We start from the raw sequence: 17,708 nt of genomic DNA on the forward strand, positions 1-17,708 counted from the left end.
ATATTTTATAGTCCCAACCTTACTGATTCTTTCTTAAACCTAAAATTTAACTAAAATCTTTGCTAGTGAGTCATAACTTAAGGGTTAAGTCAAGTAAAGTTGTGACTATATCCCATAAAGTTCAGTAGTTTAAATTTCTTAAATAGTCCACAGCTTCTTCAGAAATATTGTTCTGTGAGTTAACATACTTTGTGTCTTTGCTTCCCAGAACGATCTCAAATCACAACCCTAAAGGAATTGCCAATCCAATTGAGGAACAGTTTAACTTGGAGGTGGGGACAGGAAGAAATACTGTTTTTAGCTCTAATCTATTTTTTGGCGGATTTGGAACCAAAGAAATATAATTTTTAAAGATTTTTTTTGCACTGCCGAGGATGGAACCCAGGGTCTCTCACATGCTAGACAAGCCTTATGTCACTGAGTTACATCCCCAGCCCTATAAAATCTTTTTTAAATGGAGAAATAATTTCATTGCTCTATGGCTCATTTAGATTTGTGCATGTATGTGGTTCCTGGGATTAAATACAGGGCCTTGTGTATGCTATGCATGCATTCTACCACTAACTACATCTACAGCCTTCATGTGGATTTGTGAAAGCTTTCTAATAATACTGGGATTAAGAATTTCATGTCACATTCAATTCTTTAAAATATATATATATAATTAGTAATATTGGTATAATAGAATCTGTTCAATTAAAGGAAAGCAGACAGATTATATCTTGGTGTTACTGAGCTCCTTTATTGGGAGACTGTTTTAGATCCGTTTCTTAGGAAGTCAACTTGAAAATAGAAATTTGGGTACTGGAGATTTATTGGGAAGTGCCCTAGGAGTTACTACCTATGGGGGAAGAGAGGGAATTGGAATCAGGCAGAGGGAGAAGTTGGGCTCTAGATTTATCTCAACAAAGATGTCCTCAATCTCATGGAAAATTCTGGAGCTGGGATGGCCCTTCAGAGTTGTTCTGAACTGAGGTGTGGGGGTGAGCCTTGGTACCCACCCCATCCTGGAGCTGGCCATTGAGGAAGGGCAAAAACTTGATTGAGGCAGTTCTCTCCTGCTGAGTATAATTGTTGGTGAAGGTTTCCACTGTGAGTTAAGGCTACCAAGTAAAAGTTCTGAAGGGGGAACCTGGGATACCCACCCTGGAATCCACTACATACACATATTAACATTTCTTTGTCCAGCTTTTATCAAGTATTTGACAGAAGACAATAATCATTGCCAATGTAATTATTTAGTGCAACATTAATTTGTCCAACCTTTGATTTCCTATTATGTACCAAATACTATATTAAATTTTACAAGCAAAATATTGAGTAAGAAGTAACCTTTTATTTAGGAGCTCAGCCTGTTGTGGGGCAGGTCACTCAGAAAACACACCAAGTCCCAGTTTTGTCCAAATTGAAGAGTTTTTATTTAGTCGGCTGGCTGGCAACTACTCCCCACAGGACCCGTAATTGTCTCTGCAAGGAACAGCCCTGAGCCTGAGCATTTTAGGATATTTAAAGGCAAAAACCACATCTGGGTTGATGTAGCTGCAAGCAAGCAGGTATAGAAACTGAATTGGGCAGTTAGGGAGACAATGCAAAGGGGACATTGGTATTTCCCACAGGACTTTCCAGGTTGGCATAGCAGTAAGCAAGCAGAAGGGAGGTGGGTCAAAATGACTCTAGTTCAGTACACATTAGAGAATGGTTACTAATATCTAGACAATCAATTTCTAACAAGGTACATTGCCCAAGAAAAGTGGAAACTGAAGAGAATAATTTTGCATTGTATAAGAATTGCCATTTTGTGTTGCCAAACATGCTATGCTAAACAACTGTTATGGATACAGAGGTGGGGCTTTTTCATGGGAGAAGCATTTCTTACATGATATGGAGTCTCAGGGAAAAATGGAGTCTGTTTGGTCATTGCTCATATAGCCTGGCCCATAACAAGCCTATCTGGGTTTGGACACAGAGGGAGACTGAAGACAACATGGTATTTGCACTAATATAGGAGGGTCTGGGAGAGTTCATTAATATTGAGTAGATAGCACTAATAAAAGACTTATGAAGGGACAATGCATAAAGACTGTAACCTGATATTCAAGTGTGCCCTCTCTCTCTCCAGCTTCATCCTTGCCCGGAAAGCTGATCGACTTGCTAAGCTCCACAAAGAAATAAGGTGAAGAATTTATATCTGTGTTTTAGTCAGTTTTTTTCTTCTTCTGTGACTAAAGGACTCCACCAGAACAATTAAAGAGGAGGAAATGTTTATTTGAGGGCTCATGGTTTCAGAGGTCTTAGTCCATAGAAGGACACCTTCATTCCTTGGGTCTCGAGGTGAGGCAGGACATCATGGCAGAAGAGTGTGGCAGAGGGAAATAGCTCACATGATGATCAGAAAGTAGAGAAAGAGACTCTACTCTCCAGAAACAAAATATGTACCCCACAGCCATGCCTCCAATGAGCCACTTTCTCTGGCCACACCCCACTTGCCTGTATTCACCACTCAGTTAATCCCATCAGGGATTAATTCACTGATTGGGTGAAGGCTCTCACAACCCAATCATTTCTCCTCTGAACCTTCTTGCATTGTCTCACACATAAGCTTTTGGGGAACACCTCACATCCAAACCATAACAATCTGAAAATAGACAAAAGGCAAGCTTTATATTGTGTTCATTGCACTAACAAAGTAGAATTTCATCAGGAAAAACATAATATTTTACAAATATTCTCAGCCCAACAAATCAGCCTTTCTGTATTTTGCTATGGCCCCTTTGCCCAAATGTGTATATTAACTTAATTTTACACATTTGTATTTATAGTGGTTGAGAGGTAGAGTTTTTCTGTAAGATGAATAAAGGAAAATTATAAAAACTATAACCTAGACAAAGCCCTTGGAACTTAATCCCATCCCCAAAAGCCCCACCTCTTAATCCCATCACCTTGGAAGTTAAGTTCCAACATGCATGAATTTTGGAGAACCATATTCAAACCATAGCAGCTAACTTGTGACAGGAATAGCAGATAACACATACTCTTTTTCATTACATCATTCTGAGCTTGACATTTTCTTTTGGATTTCCTGCTTTCCCTCCTTATTAATAATAAAATAAATACCAGCCTGGAGGTAGGCATTTGGTTTTGAATTCTACACAGTGGCTCAACTTCTCAAAAGTTCTTGTGAGACAAAAACCTTACTGAATATATCATTGATGAGAACAGTGGCTTCCAGAACTGACTGCCTCAAAATTTTCCAAAAGATGTTTAGAAGATATATTTTTCTGAGGCCTGCAAGATTATGATCCAGTAGGTGCAAGGTTCAAGGAACCCGAGTATTTGTATTTTTAACAAGTTTTTCAGTTGATTGAGTATCCAGATATAAAAGCCAGCGGGTAAATTCAACAAGGTGATTTGAACAGTGACTTCTTTAGGCCTTAATTTAAAATACATTCTATTGATTTTAGAGCTAAGCCAAATAAATGCATTGATTGAATAAATGAATTGCTCCATGCTGGGGTGGTAGCCTAGTGGTAAAGCATGTGCCCTGCATGCGCAAGGCCCTGGGTTTTATCCCCAGCACTGAAAAAGGAAAAAAATGCATTGTTTTAATATCCTTGCCTTACATATATTCCCCCCCATAAAAATTGAATTCTAATGGGAAGATGGGAAGAGAATGATAATTCCCTGATGTATTTGTGTGACCTGTCCTTGGCTCATCTAATAATATGTGTAAAGCACACTAAATGGCTTGTATTTCTATTATAACTGGTTTTATCATTCATGGTTAAAAAATTAACTGAAAGGATGTTGATTGAATTTTGGGTTTCACTCTGCTTTAATAAAGATTTTATTATGTGTCCAAAAAATAAGCTAAGCATCATTAAACATTTTAGAATACTGACTGTTAATATCCTTAATTTTTAATTGATTTAAAATATCTGAATAATTGCTTGTAACACTCTTTTGTAGTAGATAAGAATCATTCATCTCTTCATAGAGTTGAGGAGAGGGTCTCATACTAGGCTAAGCATGGACTTTGATTCTCCATACATTTATTGAGCATCTACTATGAGTAGGATGCTCAGAAATGTAGAGCCTCACCCTGCCATTAATTAGCTAAATGATGCTGAATAAGTCTCAGCAGCTCACTGAGTCTCAGCTTCCTAATCTCTGAAATGAATAGCACAGATTAGACTGAGAGAGACAGGTGGACAGTAGTCTTGAGACTTCTTACCTTTATGATTTTCGATGTGTCCTGGAATTTAAATATTCACCTCATGCTGTGTGACATCATGTCAGGAGTGGCATTTGTCTCTTCCTTAAAACCTTCCATGGGAAAACAGCATAGCAAGTCCTATTTAGAATTCCATCTATTCCTCCTAATTTAATCCTCAATACTTATGAGATGGATATTCTAAGAGTAGTATAAATGGTATAGAAGGCTTTATATAAATTTATAAGTTGACATTGTTTCCCAGATTATTTAGAGAAATTGGGAGCATGTTTTAATAATATTTTCTAATGTAATTGGTAAGATAAAATAGTGTTTTTAAAATCTATTTCTTTTATTACTAATATTCTTGACCCCCCCCCGAATATTTTTGGCCATTCATCTTGTCAGATTTTATAGGTTATTTTTAGTTATGCATTTTATGCTTATCTTACATATTTGAATTAAACTTTTTGCCCCATTTTTAATGAATATTTTCCAGTTGATTGTTAGTCTTCAACAAATATTTTAAGGACAGTTTCACATGTTTAAACTGTTTTACAAAAGTAAAAAAGGAAACATAAATAGTATGTAATTGGTTCAGTGTGAACCTATTCAACAAATCCTGAAATAGAACCATTAATTTCTACAAATGGTGTGTTTAATAATTAGACCTTTTTAAAAATGTTTTAAGGAGGAGTAGTAAGTGAGTTTAAAATGTTTTTTTTCTTTTAAGAAAACTTTAGGTAAATATAGCTACTGATTTTTCAGACATAATACATGTCATGTTCTGTACTTTTCATCTGTCATGAATTATGAGGATAGCCAAAGACTTTTTAAAAATATTTTAAAAATATTTTTTAGTTGTTGATGGACCTTTATGTTATTTATTTGTATGTGATGCTGAGAATCGAACCCAGTGCCTCACACATGCTAGGCAAGCACTGTTCCACTGAGCTACAACTCCAGCCCAGCCAAAGACTTTTTGAGGTATCATCATGTAGTGTATTGTGTCCATCCCCCAGATACCCTTTAACACAGTGTCCTAGTCCACAGACCATTCTATCCAAGTTACAGATTACTAGACTGAAATGACTGTAAGTCCCTCTCAGAATAGCATACATTATGCTTAAAATAATAAATGAGTATTATTTATTTTCAGATATTTACAAAACAAGAATAGGAGAGTTAAAGGACTTGCTATCATATGAACTACATATTTACAGATAGGATCATTCTAGAATTCTATATATTCCAGAAAAGTTTATGGAATTAATCCCTAAGATTAAGTTAAATTTAATCTTATTTTACCCATTTTTATCTCAGATATTGTAATAGATAGTAAAAGAGGCAAAAATGTAAAAAAAAAAAAGAAGGAACATTCTATTGACTCTTTCAAATGACTATCGAGGCAGAGAAAGTTAATCTGAGTACAGAGATTCATTGAACTGTTTGCTTTGTATAGTAGCAGGAGGCCATTGAGTTTCATTTTTCTGTAATAAATCTGGTTCATTGGTGAATGCCCTGGACCTCACTGTATTTACTCTGTACCTATCTGTTATTACTTCCTTAACAACCTTTTCGGCTCCTTTTTTTTTTTTTTTTTTTAATAGGAAAAGGAAAATCTGTGAGCTGTATGCCAAAGTGCTGGGATCTGAGGAAGCATTACAAGTAAGAAAACCCCAAGGTTTAGTCCCTAACAGGCTGTGCTCTGCTCACTGGAATTGGTAAAGCAAAGCAGATTCTGGATTCCTGGCAGTCTTATGAAGAGAGTTAAGAAGAGTTATTCTTAACTTGAAAGATGAACTTTAGCAGTTAAAAAAAAAGGCCATTAAAATTGGTGTCAGGTGCATGGAATTTCAAAGCTGTAATTCTCTTGTGCAGTTTAAATGTTTGCTGAATAACTATCATCAAAGTGTGATTACAGCCTGGCATGGCAGGAATTATGTCAAGGATGGGAGAGATTGGTTCTCAGAACAGAGGTCCTGTCCTCATGTCAGTCAGTGTCAACTGCCAGTTGTGAAAGAAAACCCCAAATATGTCATCTTCTGTTGGTGAATACATTAGTAGTGCATACAAGACAGAACAGAGTAAATGTAGACTTTCTGCCTAGGTCAAAGTCATAATAATTTAGTTTTACATGTGCAACTCAATTCACAACTCATTTAGAAATTTCAGTGCTTTTAATCTACCACTGAAAGCAATCAGGAGAGGGAAATGACTTTTGAAGAACCCACTGATAGCTAGGGGCTCTTTTGAGGGGTTATCTGTAAATTAATTAAATAATACATTTTCATAGTTTATTATGGAATTCAGAGAAGATTCTCTCATGTCCTTTAGGAACATTTTCCATCTTAATTGTTCCCCTTTTTAGCAAGAATTCCAACATTCATTTTTCCAGCTTAGGGAAGGGATTCTGACCAAATCCTTTCTTAGATACTGTGACTGTCTTCTACTTCCTCCCTCACAACTTTTTTTGCAGCAGAAACACCTGGGTAGATAAGGAAGTGAAGTCTGTTGTTTTAGAGACTCCAGAGATTGAAGCAGATTTTTCCACAAGCTGATCATTGATGGATTTCCCTAAAGTTTTAGCTCTAAATTCTTCAGCATCAGCATGAAGATGCCCTCATCCCAGATGTTGAGATACTTTGTCTTCCCTAGTTGAGAGATTGAAAAAAAGTCATAATGTCCATGTTTTGCAACTTGATACCTCACAAAAGGCTATTACTTGGTAATATCATGTTTCTCCTTCAGCAAGTTACAAAAACAGGGTTATTGTCTTTTTCTCTGTGAAATTTTTGATAAAGTAAAACATGTAAGAGCCTTCATTGTGACTTATAGCATTTCAGCTTTGTTTTCTCTTTGGAATTTTCTCCCTACTAACTTCAGCCAGTGCATTATGAAGAGAAGAATTGGTGTGAGGAGCAGTACTCTGGAGGATGCTACACTGCCTACTTCCCCCCTGGGATCATGACTCAATATGGAAGGTACTGCCCAAGCACTACACCAGTTATTACAAGACCTGTACCACATTTAACAGAAGCAGTATTCAATGAGAATTCTAGAAATAGCTGTCATTCCTATTTCTAATGCCCTAGATAGATAGTTTGTTTCTTTCTGAATGTCTCTGGAAAAACAAGGATGTCAGCAAATAGACAATAGCCGAGCACAGGGAAGAACTTCAGGTGTCAGCAGTACCTGTTTTTTTTGTTGTTGTTGTTTTGTTTTGTTTTGTTTTATTTTTTGTTTTTTATTTCTGTTTGGGCTTTTTGTTTTGTTTTTGAGACAGGGTCACCCTAAGTTGCACAGGCTAGCCTCAAACTTGTGATCCTTCTGCTCCAGTCTCTGAGTAGCTGGGATTAGTCAGCAATATTTGTGAGAATGAAGCAAACTGCACTGTCCTTCAAGGGGCCTTCTTGAGTTCAGATCAACATTTAGTCTCACACTACCACCCTAGGCTCCTTGACACCAGTCTATACAGAAGGACTTTCGATGCATTAATCCAGTATATCTGTCTGGCCAACAGAGGACTATCACACATCCTTGCTGTATATAGCTAAGTGATGAGGAGATTCACTGGGGTGGAGGCAGGGGGTGCAAGGATCCACTTTGACTTAGAAGCCCCTTGATCCATAGAAGCCATTATCACTATGTGTCACAGGCATAGAGCCCAGGGTCACTTGCTCAGTTAGAAGAGACACCACACTCAAGGAAGCCCACAGTGACAGTCTCCCTCCAGGTATTTATAGTTCATTCCCAATCCTCCCAGCCTGAATGCAGTTTACCAATGTGGGAATGGGTAAGGTAACATTTTTAGCATAAGCAGTATTCCCTGGTCACATATGTAGCATTATACCTTCATCTGGTTTCCAGACAAAAAAGCTAGAAAGTTAACACTAGGTCATGTTTGTCCACAAGAAATAAGCATTTGTTAACCATTTCCTTTTGGAAGCTTGTTTGTTTGTCTTTTTCCTTTTGTGGTGCTGAGAATCAAACCCAGGGCCTCACACATGCTGGGCAAGTGTTCTACCACTGAACTGCACCCCCAGCCCTGTCTTGTTTGTTAACTGTTCAAACAACCTTTGTTTGTGATAGCAGAGTTTATAAATTGTATTAGTTCTGTTGTGATGTAGAAGTCTAGAAGATGGGATTAGGGTCTGGAAGAGATGAAACACAGGGTTCCTGAATTGAAAAAAAAGCACCAGTGGGTTGAAATGAAAGTCTTTGGGTTGGGGTGGGGTGGGGTGTGCAGCTTGAGAGAGTTTATGAAAGTGGCTGCATGAATGGCAGGATTCAACCCTGAGAAGGCTGGAGGGGACAGTTACCTGTTTGGTCTAGCCCTTCCTTGGTTTTCATTGGCAGGACCTCTTTATAAGAGGAGGACCATTTCCTGCCTTCAGCTATTCCCTAGGAAAGTCCAGAGAAACTTTACAGAAGTTGTAATTTAAAGAGACAAACTCATGTATGTAATCCCTCATGTCTCTCCTCTATCAGAATTAGTCAATTTACAGTCCATTTCTATCTTCCCACTTGGTGCAACAGTCCCTCCTAATACACTGGGAGTAACTGCATGACTGGACTTTGGCCATGTGTGATGTGATCTCAAAAAGAATGTTCCCCCTTGGAAAAACAGTGTGGGAAGCAGAATGAACTACAAAATAGGAGACACACAGCCAAAAAATCCAATTGTGGACTGAATGCATGTTCTCACATTCCAATTCTGGCCGGCTTGAAAAAGGTCAACATCATCTTCAGAGATTGATGATCTGATAGCCTCCTTATGTACAGGACTAGGAAATAAGGAGTAGCCTTTGAGGAACCTTTTACCTTGGGCTGTGTTTTGTAAATAATTTGAGTTTCCCTGTCTTCTACAAAGTAAATGAGAGCAGTCATTGGCTCGTTTCCCCTCAGTAGCATCCCAGGTAACTTTGTGTGGCCACTTTGTTTCTTCATAGAGTGATTCGCCAGCCAGTGGGCAGGATTTACTTTGCTGGCACAGAAACCGCTACACACTGGAGTGGCTACATGGAAGGAGCTGTTGAGGCTGGAGAACGCGCAGCTAGAGAGGTAAGGGAGGAAGCTGAAGTGTTCCCTCCTGAGTCTCAGCAGCATTTTTGGCATCTGGTCTTCCTGGTTCTTCTTTTAAATTTTTTTAGATGGATTAATGATGTTTTCATGAAACTATACATTTGCCCGTTTTTTTTCACTGACATCATAATTATACATATTTAGGGGTAGTAAGACATTATGATGTATGCATACAGTGTGCAGTGATCAAATTGGAGTTATTAGCATTTCCTTCACATCAGACATCATTTCTTTGGAACATTCAGAATCCTTTCATCTAGCTATTTTGGAATGTATAGCAAACCATTATGTTCACTGTACTGTGCTATAAAACACTAGAATTTAGTCCTCCTGTCGTACTGTATTTTGGTATCCACTATCTATTCTCTCACTATCCCTTCTATCCTCAACCCTTCTCTGCCTCTGGTGGCCTCTGTATCACTCTCTACTTCTTTATTTTTATTGGTGTACTATAATTATACATAATAGTGGGATTTGTTGTTACATATTCTCTAAGATAAACTTTTTCAGCTTCTGCATGTGAGAACATGTTTGTTTTTCTGTGCCTAGATCATATCCCTTAGCAAAATGTCCTTTAAGCTCATCTATATTGTCACATAGGGCAGGATTTCATTTTTCTTTAAAACCGAATAATATTCCATGATGTGTGTCTGTGTGTGTGTGTGTGTGTGTGTGTGTGTGTGTGTGTGTCCCATTTCCTTTGGCCATTCATTTGTCTAGTTCTTGATGCTAATAGAAAATATTCATTTCTGTGCCCCTCACTTATAGGGCTTATCTAATAGCCTATAAATAGGACTTTGAATCTGACACACCTATACAACCTCATTTCATAATACCATGGTCACTTTCTTTCAGGTCTTGAATGCTCTGGGGAAGGTGGCTAAGAAAGATATATGGGCACAAGAACCTGAATCTAAGGTAAGTTTGGCTAGTCCATATCCATAGACTAGTCATAAAACTCACAGGTATACCCATGCATGATATTACAGATATTTTTTTCTCTTTATGAGTGGAAGAGTTTTCTACTAATGATTTGTGTTTATTATCTAGGATGTTCCATCAGTTGAAATCACCACCACCTTCCTAGAGAGAAACCTGCCTTCCATATCTGGCCTGCTGAAGCTCGTCGGGATTTCCACCTCAGTAACTGCCCTCTGGATTGTGTTGTACAAATACAAGCTGCTGCCACGGTCATGAAGTTCCAACTTCTGGCCTTCTGTATCCTTCTTTTCAGTACCATCACCATCACCATCAAAAGGAAAATGTGGAAGAACTAAAGGCTGTGTTAGTAGGCCATTTAAGTGCACTTGATTTAACCCTCCTCAGTTTAGTCTGTCTGCATTAAAGTAAGAACAACCCAAAGAATTACCTAATTAATTTCAGTAAGATCAAGCTTCATCTTGTCTATGTAGACCAATTCGTGTTGATGGATAGAATAAAACCTTGTGATTGCTCTCTTAATTTCAAAAAGTTAATGTAATGTGCTTATGAGAATTTTTGTGTCCCATTCTTCTTACCTTTAACAAAAAATACCTGATTTCAGAAATAAAGTGGAGTAGGTTAAGACTTAGCCTGTAACTGTCCTTATGTACTGGTGAAGTGTTGGTACAGAGCCCATAGCCTCACAGCCTCTGGGGGTGACTGGCTCCCACTTTACATAAGGAAGTAGATAAGCAGGGTGGGGGCAGGGATATGTGGTTCCTTCAGACCAGGATGGGGACATCTTGCAGACTGATGCCCCAGGAATCTCCTGGCCACTTCTAATTTCTGTGAATTTTCTAGACATCTAGCCTCAGTGCTAGGTTTTTTTGTACATTTTTCTCTTTTACATCTTATAGAGGAGAGTGTTTACCGAGTTCAAATGTTTAATTTGATGAACAGAATAAAATCACAGCAAGAGGCCTCCCTGACTAGCTTCATGTGAAACCAACTACAAAGGGCACCTTATGTTCCCTTTGGAACATGGTTAGACATCAGTTGATCCCTATTAGTGACAACATACTATACAAGTTTTAGGAAAGCAGTATTATTTCATGTGGTTCTTTACTATCTGAAGACCCCTAGAGTCATATATATTTTCCTTTTGTTTTTATGGCCATAGAATTAGACAGATCCCTTCACTTACATGTCTTAAACATGGTTAAATATTAGCCTGTCAATTTCTATCTAGAACTGGAATATACATGAAAAATCCTGATTATTATTTATAGAGACTGTCAAATATAGAAAGGGCTTTATATGATAACTTCCCTTGCTTTAATTAAGTTTTATAACAAACATGAAATTGAGTGATTTTTACATATGAAGACCGAGTTCTCTATCTTAGGAGCAATGTGGGCTCAGAACAGTGCCCACCTCTTATCTTTCTCATTTGAAAGACTTGTCATGTTTTTAGAAACCCCTCCCAAACATTTCAACCATAAAATACTTCTTGTTAAAATATAAATAAATTTTTATTTAATAAAAATTAAAGAATACCTGAAGAACTCATCCAACTCAAGTTTATTACATCATTAACCTTATCTTAAAAGCAAACTTACATTTCTGGATCCCGATATGAGGACTTAAGGTCTTCCAAAGCTTTGCCTATCCTAAGAGCAAAGAGCTAAATTTTTCTGCCACTCTTTATTTTATAATTCAAAAGAATTTTTTTTGCTAACTTAAAAGTTTCATTGATGTCTTGGATATATTGCAGTTCATAAGGAAATGCTGCACATTATATCAAATAGCAGTGAGAAATCACATCCCTAATCTCTTGCAGTTGTTTCTATTCACTTACTGATTAACTCAGTCCTGACACACCTTGGGAAATGTTGATTTAAATGTCTGAACCAGTAACAGTTTTCACAGTAATGGGATTGTTAACATATTGAAATCTTGCATGTTCAAAGGCCTCCTGAGTGTGAAGTTTACCCTGTTCTCCCATGGTTTAGAAAACCAATTAATTTATCCCATTCACATCAACCCTGTTAAACTATAGATTGGGTATCCAAATGAATGCCAGTCCGGATGTGCCTAAATTTGAAACAGGAGCTGAGAACACCTACTATATATGAACTCATCCAGCATGAAGATACCATAAATTAAGAGCTTGGCTCCATTAAGGTATCCCCTACACAGTTCTGAAGGCTGAGTCGGCCTCACTCCATAGTTAGGTCGAGAATTAGATTTAAGAAGTTCATCTGTTTGTCATGGTTAATTGTTAAATAAGGTGTCATACTCCACTGAAGAAAAAAATATTGAGGGATTGTGAACTATGTCATGTTTGATTGTGAACTTGGTGTATAATATTCTGTGTCTAAAGTTTGCCCCAGTGCTACATTTGGGAGTATGCATATGTCTGTGTTTTGCCAATGAAGTAAGACTTTGCCTGTATGGTACCCTGTTATTTGTGAATAAAGTGCACTACCCCCCAATTCAGACCTGACTCCTGTGTTTGGTTGATAAGAGCTGTTTAGAAGGTTTGGTGGCCTCTTGCAGCAGGAGATCACGATGAGGTGTTATCCATGGAGGATAGACTTAAATACCTAAAAAGAACAATTTTTTTTAAAAAAATTAACTGAAAGTAGAGTTAAAAAAGAACTACTTGGTATGTGAGACTGTAACTTCTCAACATTGGGTTTGACTCTTATGTGATATTGAGGTTGTCTGGAATACTGTAGTCTCCCCAACTGGAACACAGGTATAGATTTTAAAGCAAGGATTCTCACCTAATAGCTTATGATACCTTGAGCAAATCACTTTGGTTCTCTGCCTCAATTTCTCCATTTGAGAAAGGGTAAGTTGCTTAAGTGGTTTCTTTTTGTCTTATTTAGTTTTTGTTTGTTTGTTTGTTTAGTACTAGGGATCAAAACAGGTGGTGCTTTACCACCGAGCTACATATACAGCCCTTTTTATTTTTATTTTGTAGCAAGGTCTTGCTGAGTTGCCTAGTCTGGCCTTGACCTTGTGATCCTCCTGCCTCAGCCTCCCGAGTCTCTGGGATTACAAGCATGTGCCACTGTGTCTGGCCCTACGTCACTTCTAAGGATTCTTTTCATGGCAGCATTAATGTGATTTATGCATTTTGTTGCTTGTACTATTTCTATTTTTGCCTGTTTGTATGGCAGGGGCAAGATATTCAGCCTTTGCATATCTTGGTTCTCTCGTTTTCTTAGATTGGATTTTCTGGAAACAGGACTCTGTTGTCCAGGCTGGTCTCGAATTCCTGTATGCAATTAATCCTCCCACTTCAGCTTCTTGAGTATCTGGGGATACAGGCACATGCTACCACACCTGGATGCACTGTTCTTTATATGAAAGAAAAATATCAGTATTATAGGAACCCTGGAAATGATTCCATTTTTATCTCAATAAAGCAACCTTACCTACTGATTACTAACAAAAAGATCAAAGGATAAAATATGCATTTACAAAAAACAGTCCAAAATCCAATGTCTTGAGTCAGACAACTAAAAATGAACAGAAATAGACAGGGAACATTAGGGAATGGTGAGGACTGTGGCTGACCCAGGAAGCATTTGCCCTTTGGAGAGCATTTGTATTTAAATCCTTTTAAATGATTGCTGACCAATCAAAACACATTTGAAGGCTTATCTTGCATATCCAAATTGTCCTTAAGTACCTGATAAATATAAAGTTGGGTTTTGTATCACTTGAATGACAAATTCTTTTCAGATGCCTTTGATTTTCCAAGAAATGAGTATCTCCAGCAACCATTTTATGAAAGTACTTAGAGTAAGAGAAACCTGGTTTGGAAGGGCACAGACAGGAAAACAAAAAATCGGGGGGAATCCTCTTAGGCAAACCCTCAAGAAATATCCCTTCCCCTGTCCATATCTCCTGCTATATCAATGTCATGATTAATGAGAGAAGTGCTAGACTCTTTTTTAGAGAAAAAAATCCTCAAAATAAGATACAAATCACCACTCTTTTGTCAACATTTCATCTGTGCTGACTATGATATAATTCTAGTAAGCAGGACATCAACATTGGGTTATCTTTTTAAAACTATATTCTGCTTTCCACCAAAGTAGCTTTTAAAATACAAGACATGTCATATGTCCAAAAACTGAGAAATTGAAGAAGAGGACAAAAACAAAGGAAGATACTACTTAATAACAACAGTTGTCTTTCTTCGATCAGAACTCAGGACTTTGTTCCCCTCTTTGAGCAGGCCACTCTCTTCAGAGTTCAAAAGTGAAGGAAGGTCTTAAAGTGACAGCTGGTAAGGACTAGAGTCAGGTTTCTGAAGGTAGATTTTTGGAGGCCTCATGTAAAAACCTTACCATTGCTTCAAGATGGGCCATGGAATCTTTCAGCAAGACCTCACTTAATGTACTTGTGATCAATTGATTGAAGGCTATTATTTATTTACATTTCTTTATAATCACCTCATTAAGAACCAGGCTTTCCTATTAATAGACTTCAGATATTTTCCATGAACTACTGAGGTCCTTGACTGAAATGGGGTGGGGTGGAATGGTGTAGGCATTTTCTGTCAGTTGGGGAGGGTAAAGGGAGAACAAGGAAAGAGGAGGAGAATGTAGGAGGTGCTTTAAGGTCCACAGAGTGGCACACTAATGAGAATCTTGGTGGGTTGATACCACCAAAATGAAAAGGGTACCCTTGAACTTTGTGTCATTTACTATTTATATACCCATAGGTAGCTACTCTGGCTCAGAATAACCTTATAGAGTTCATGGTAAAAGTGAGATAATGCAGCTAAGGTTTAGTACGGCAGTCACTCAGTAAGTATCAGCTATCATCCATGAGCCTTTTAGAATGGAAGCAGACAAAAAGCACTTTTTAAATTCAAGTCAGTTACAACCTTTAATTTCTTACAATCATTCAACATACACTTATTGAGCACTTACTATGTGCTAGGAAGATATACCATGCTGTGATTCAGCAGTGAACAAAACAGAGCCCACCTCATAGAGCACACAGTTGATTGTAGATACCAAGCAGTACATTAATTGGGCCTCTGGTTGATGCTATTACAGAAGAACATAGGATACTATGGACACAGGGAAAGTGAAACTTAAAGGGAGGTTTCTAGAATATGGCCTCAGTTCTTCATAAATATCAGTGTACACAGCAAATCAGTAAGGATCCTGCATAAAACAGAGGAAGGGGAAAAAGAGATGGCATGGATAGAGGGTAAATCACACAAATATCAATAAGTGATGAATGTTAAGTCTCATTTGCCTATTGACCATAGTTCACTGCATTAGTCTTTCGCTGTTCCTCTGTCTCCACAGCCCCTCTCTGCACCAGGAAATTTTTATCAACTATGATTCACTATATCCCAGGTCCCCAAGCTAGGCAACCACCTAAATTTGTTTTAAAAGATCGCCATCTTCTGGTCAAACACTGCTGTTTCGTCGCAAAGGAAATCCTAAATATTGGAGACGGTCTTGTTCTTGGTGAAAAGCCAAAGGTGTCACCTTCACCCAGGATTTCTTCCAGATACATCTGCCGGTGATCACTTACTTTCTTGTCAGTGGTGATATGGATCAAAAATATTAGTATTTAATATTGACAATATTTCTTCTGGCCTATGCTCCCTAGAAGATTTTATTGTTGCTGTTGTTGTTGTTGTTGTTAGAGTTATTTGGTTCCCTGACCTCTGTTGTATCAATTTGGGTAATGAATGAAGAAAAAAATTGACCGGAGAAATTGATTGAAAGAGGTGGAATTGCTTTCACGGTAGAAAGGGCAGGAACATATCTGGGGAAAGCCAGAGAGGGAGACTGGGGAGAAGAAAACATTTCTGAAAGGCATCTTGGGGCTGTGGAGAAGTGCACCTGGAGAGCAGAAGGAATTTTCAAGAGCTCTACTGACAGCCTAGGGAGATGAAAAGTCAGGAGAGGAGAAAGCCACACTTTCTAAGTTTGGCTAGGAATGTGTGGCCTAATAGAGATCTATATGACCCTTCAAGCTTTGGGAGCCCAAACTATGTTTGTTTTAGACACTGCATTATACTGGGACCATCTTAGAAGTCCCCAGAGCATACAACTAATGGTGCTTGGTATCTTGAGCAGTGCCTGAATCCCAGGGGTTCCATTTAAGGGCTCTCAGTGGAGCAGAAAGAAATTCAGCAGCTTTGCCCTCAGGAAGATCGATATCCCAGCTGGTAAACTGTGTATCCCCAGTCAGACATACATATATGTCCGATAGTGCAGTAGATTTACATTAAGAAAATGAAGAAAGTTGGCCTGTTTGCCCAGTGTGTGCAATGTCTTTGCTATGGTAGCCACTTTAATTTTATGGGCTTTATTAGTGTCTTATTGCCTCTGTAACAAATTACCACAAACCTAGTGGTTTAAAACAACACAAGCTTATTGTCTTACAGTTCTGGAGAATGAAAATTTAAAATCAAGCCAGGTACAGTGGTGCACGCCTATAGCCCAGCAGCTGGGAAGGCTGAGGCAGGAAGATCACAAGTTCAAAGCCAGCCTCAGCAATTTAGTGAGGCCCTAAGCAACTTAGTAAGACCCTGTCTCAAAATAAAATATAAAAAGGGCTAGAGAGATGTCGCTCAGTGGTTAAGCACGCCTGGGTTCAATCCCAGGTATCCCTCCTGCCCCCCGCCCCCCAAAAAACATGTTTAAAATCAGTGTTACAGGACTAAAATCAAGGTGTAAGCAGGGACAATCCTTCTGAGGCTGCCAACATTCTTTGGCTCCTGGTAACATCATTACAATCTCTTGTTTCCACAGATGTCTCAGCCCTCCTCACTGAAACCCTTCTGCCTCCTTGTAGAGACCCTTTAATCTCCCTATTTTATATCCTTAACTTAATCACATCTGCAAAGTCCCTTTTACCATATAAGGCAACATGTTCATTGGTGCCAGGATTAGGATGTGGACATCTTTGACATGGTCATTATTCATCCTACCATATGGACCTTGATGTTAGTAAAATCCAAAAGTTAAATGCTAGCATTGGCCTACCTTCAAATCCCTGCTATTCCAGGCACACAGATGTGGAGCAGCAGTATAACTTTTTGGCGTTTTGTGGTGCTGGGGATGAAACCCAGGGCCTCACACATGCTTGGCAATTGTTTTAATACTAAGCCATATCCCCAGGCTGCAAACAGAACATAGATGGAACTGGAGGTCATTATATTAAGCTGTTTGTGAAATAAGCCAGGCACAGAAAGACAAGCACCACATGATTTCACTCATATGAGGAATCTAACAAAGTTGATCTTATACAAGTTGAGAATAGAATAGTGGTTTCCAGTATCTGGAGAGAGTAAAGTAGGGGGAAGGATGGAGAAAGGTTGATAGATGGGTACTGTTACAGTTATATAGGAGAAATTAGTTCTGGTGTGCTATGGAACACTAGTGTGACTATAAGTAAGGATAATGTACTATATATTTCCAAAATGCTAAAAGAAAGGGTT

General features: G+C 38.3%; 1 protein-coding gene across 1 annotated transcript in view; it reads left to right on the forward strand.

Annotated features, from left to right (window-relative positions):
* Window positions 1-12,715, forward strand: part of Maoa (monoamine oxidase A) — a 74,901-nt gene extending 62,186 nt beyond the window's left edge. The window contains exons 10-15 of the mRNA XM_077107699.1: window positions 2,120-2,173; window positions 5,821-5,878; window positions 7,097-7,194; window positions 9,163-9,274; window positions 10,151-10,213; window positions 10,346-12,715. Coding sequence (XP_076963814.1) covers window positions 2,120-2,173; window positions 5,821-5,878; window positions 7,097-7,194; window positions 9,163-9,274; window positions 10,151-10,213; window positions 10,346-10,492 — 532 coding nt within the window. The 3' untranslated portion in view covers window positions 10,493-12,715. The remainder of the gene's footprint in view (window positions 1-2,119; window positions 2,174-5,820; window positions 5,879-7,096; window positions 7,195-9,162; window positions 9,275-10,150; window positions 10,214-10,345) is intronic.
* The last annotated feature ends 4,993 nt before the right edge of the window (window positions 12,716-17,708 follow it).

The sequence above is a fragment of the Callospermophilus lateralis genome, chromosome X (assembly GCF_048772815.1).
Source record: "Callospermophilus lateralis isolate mCalLat2 chromosome X, mCalLat2.hap1, whole genome shotgun sequence".
In the NCBI taxonomy this organism is placed as follows: Eukaryota; Metazoa; Chordata; class Mammalia; order Rodentia; family Sciuridae; genus Callospermophilus; species Callospermophilus lateralis.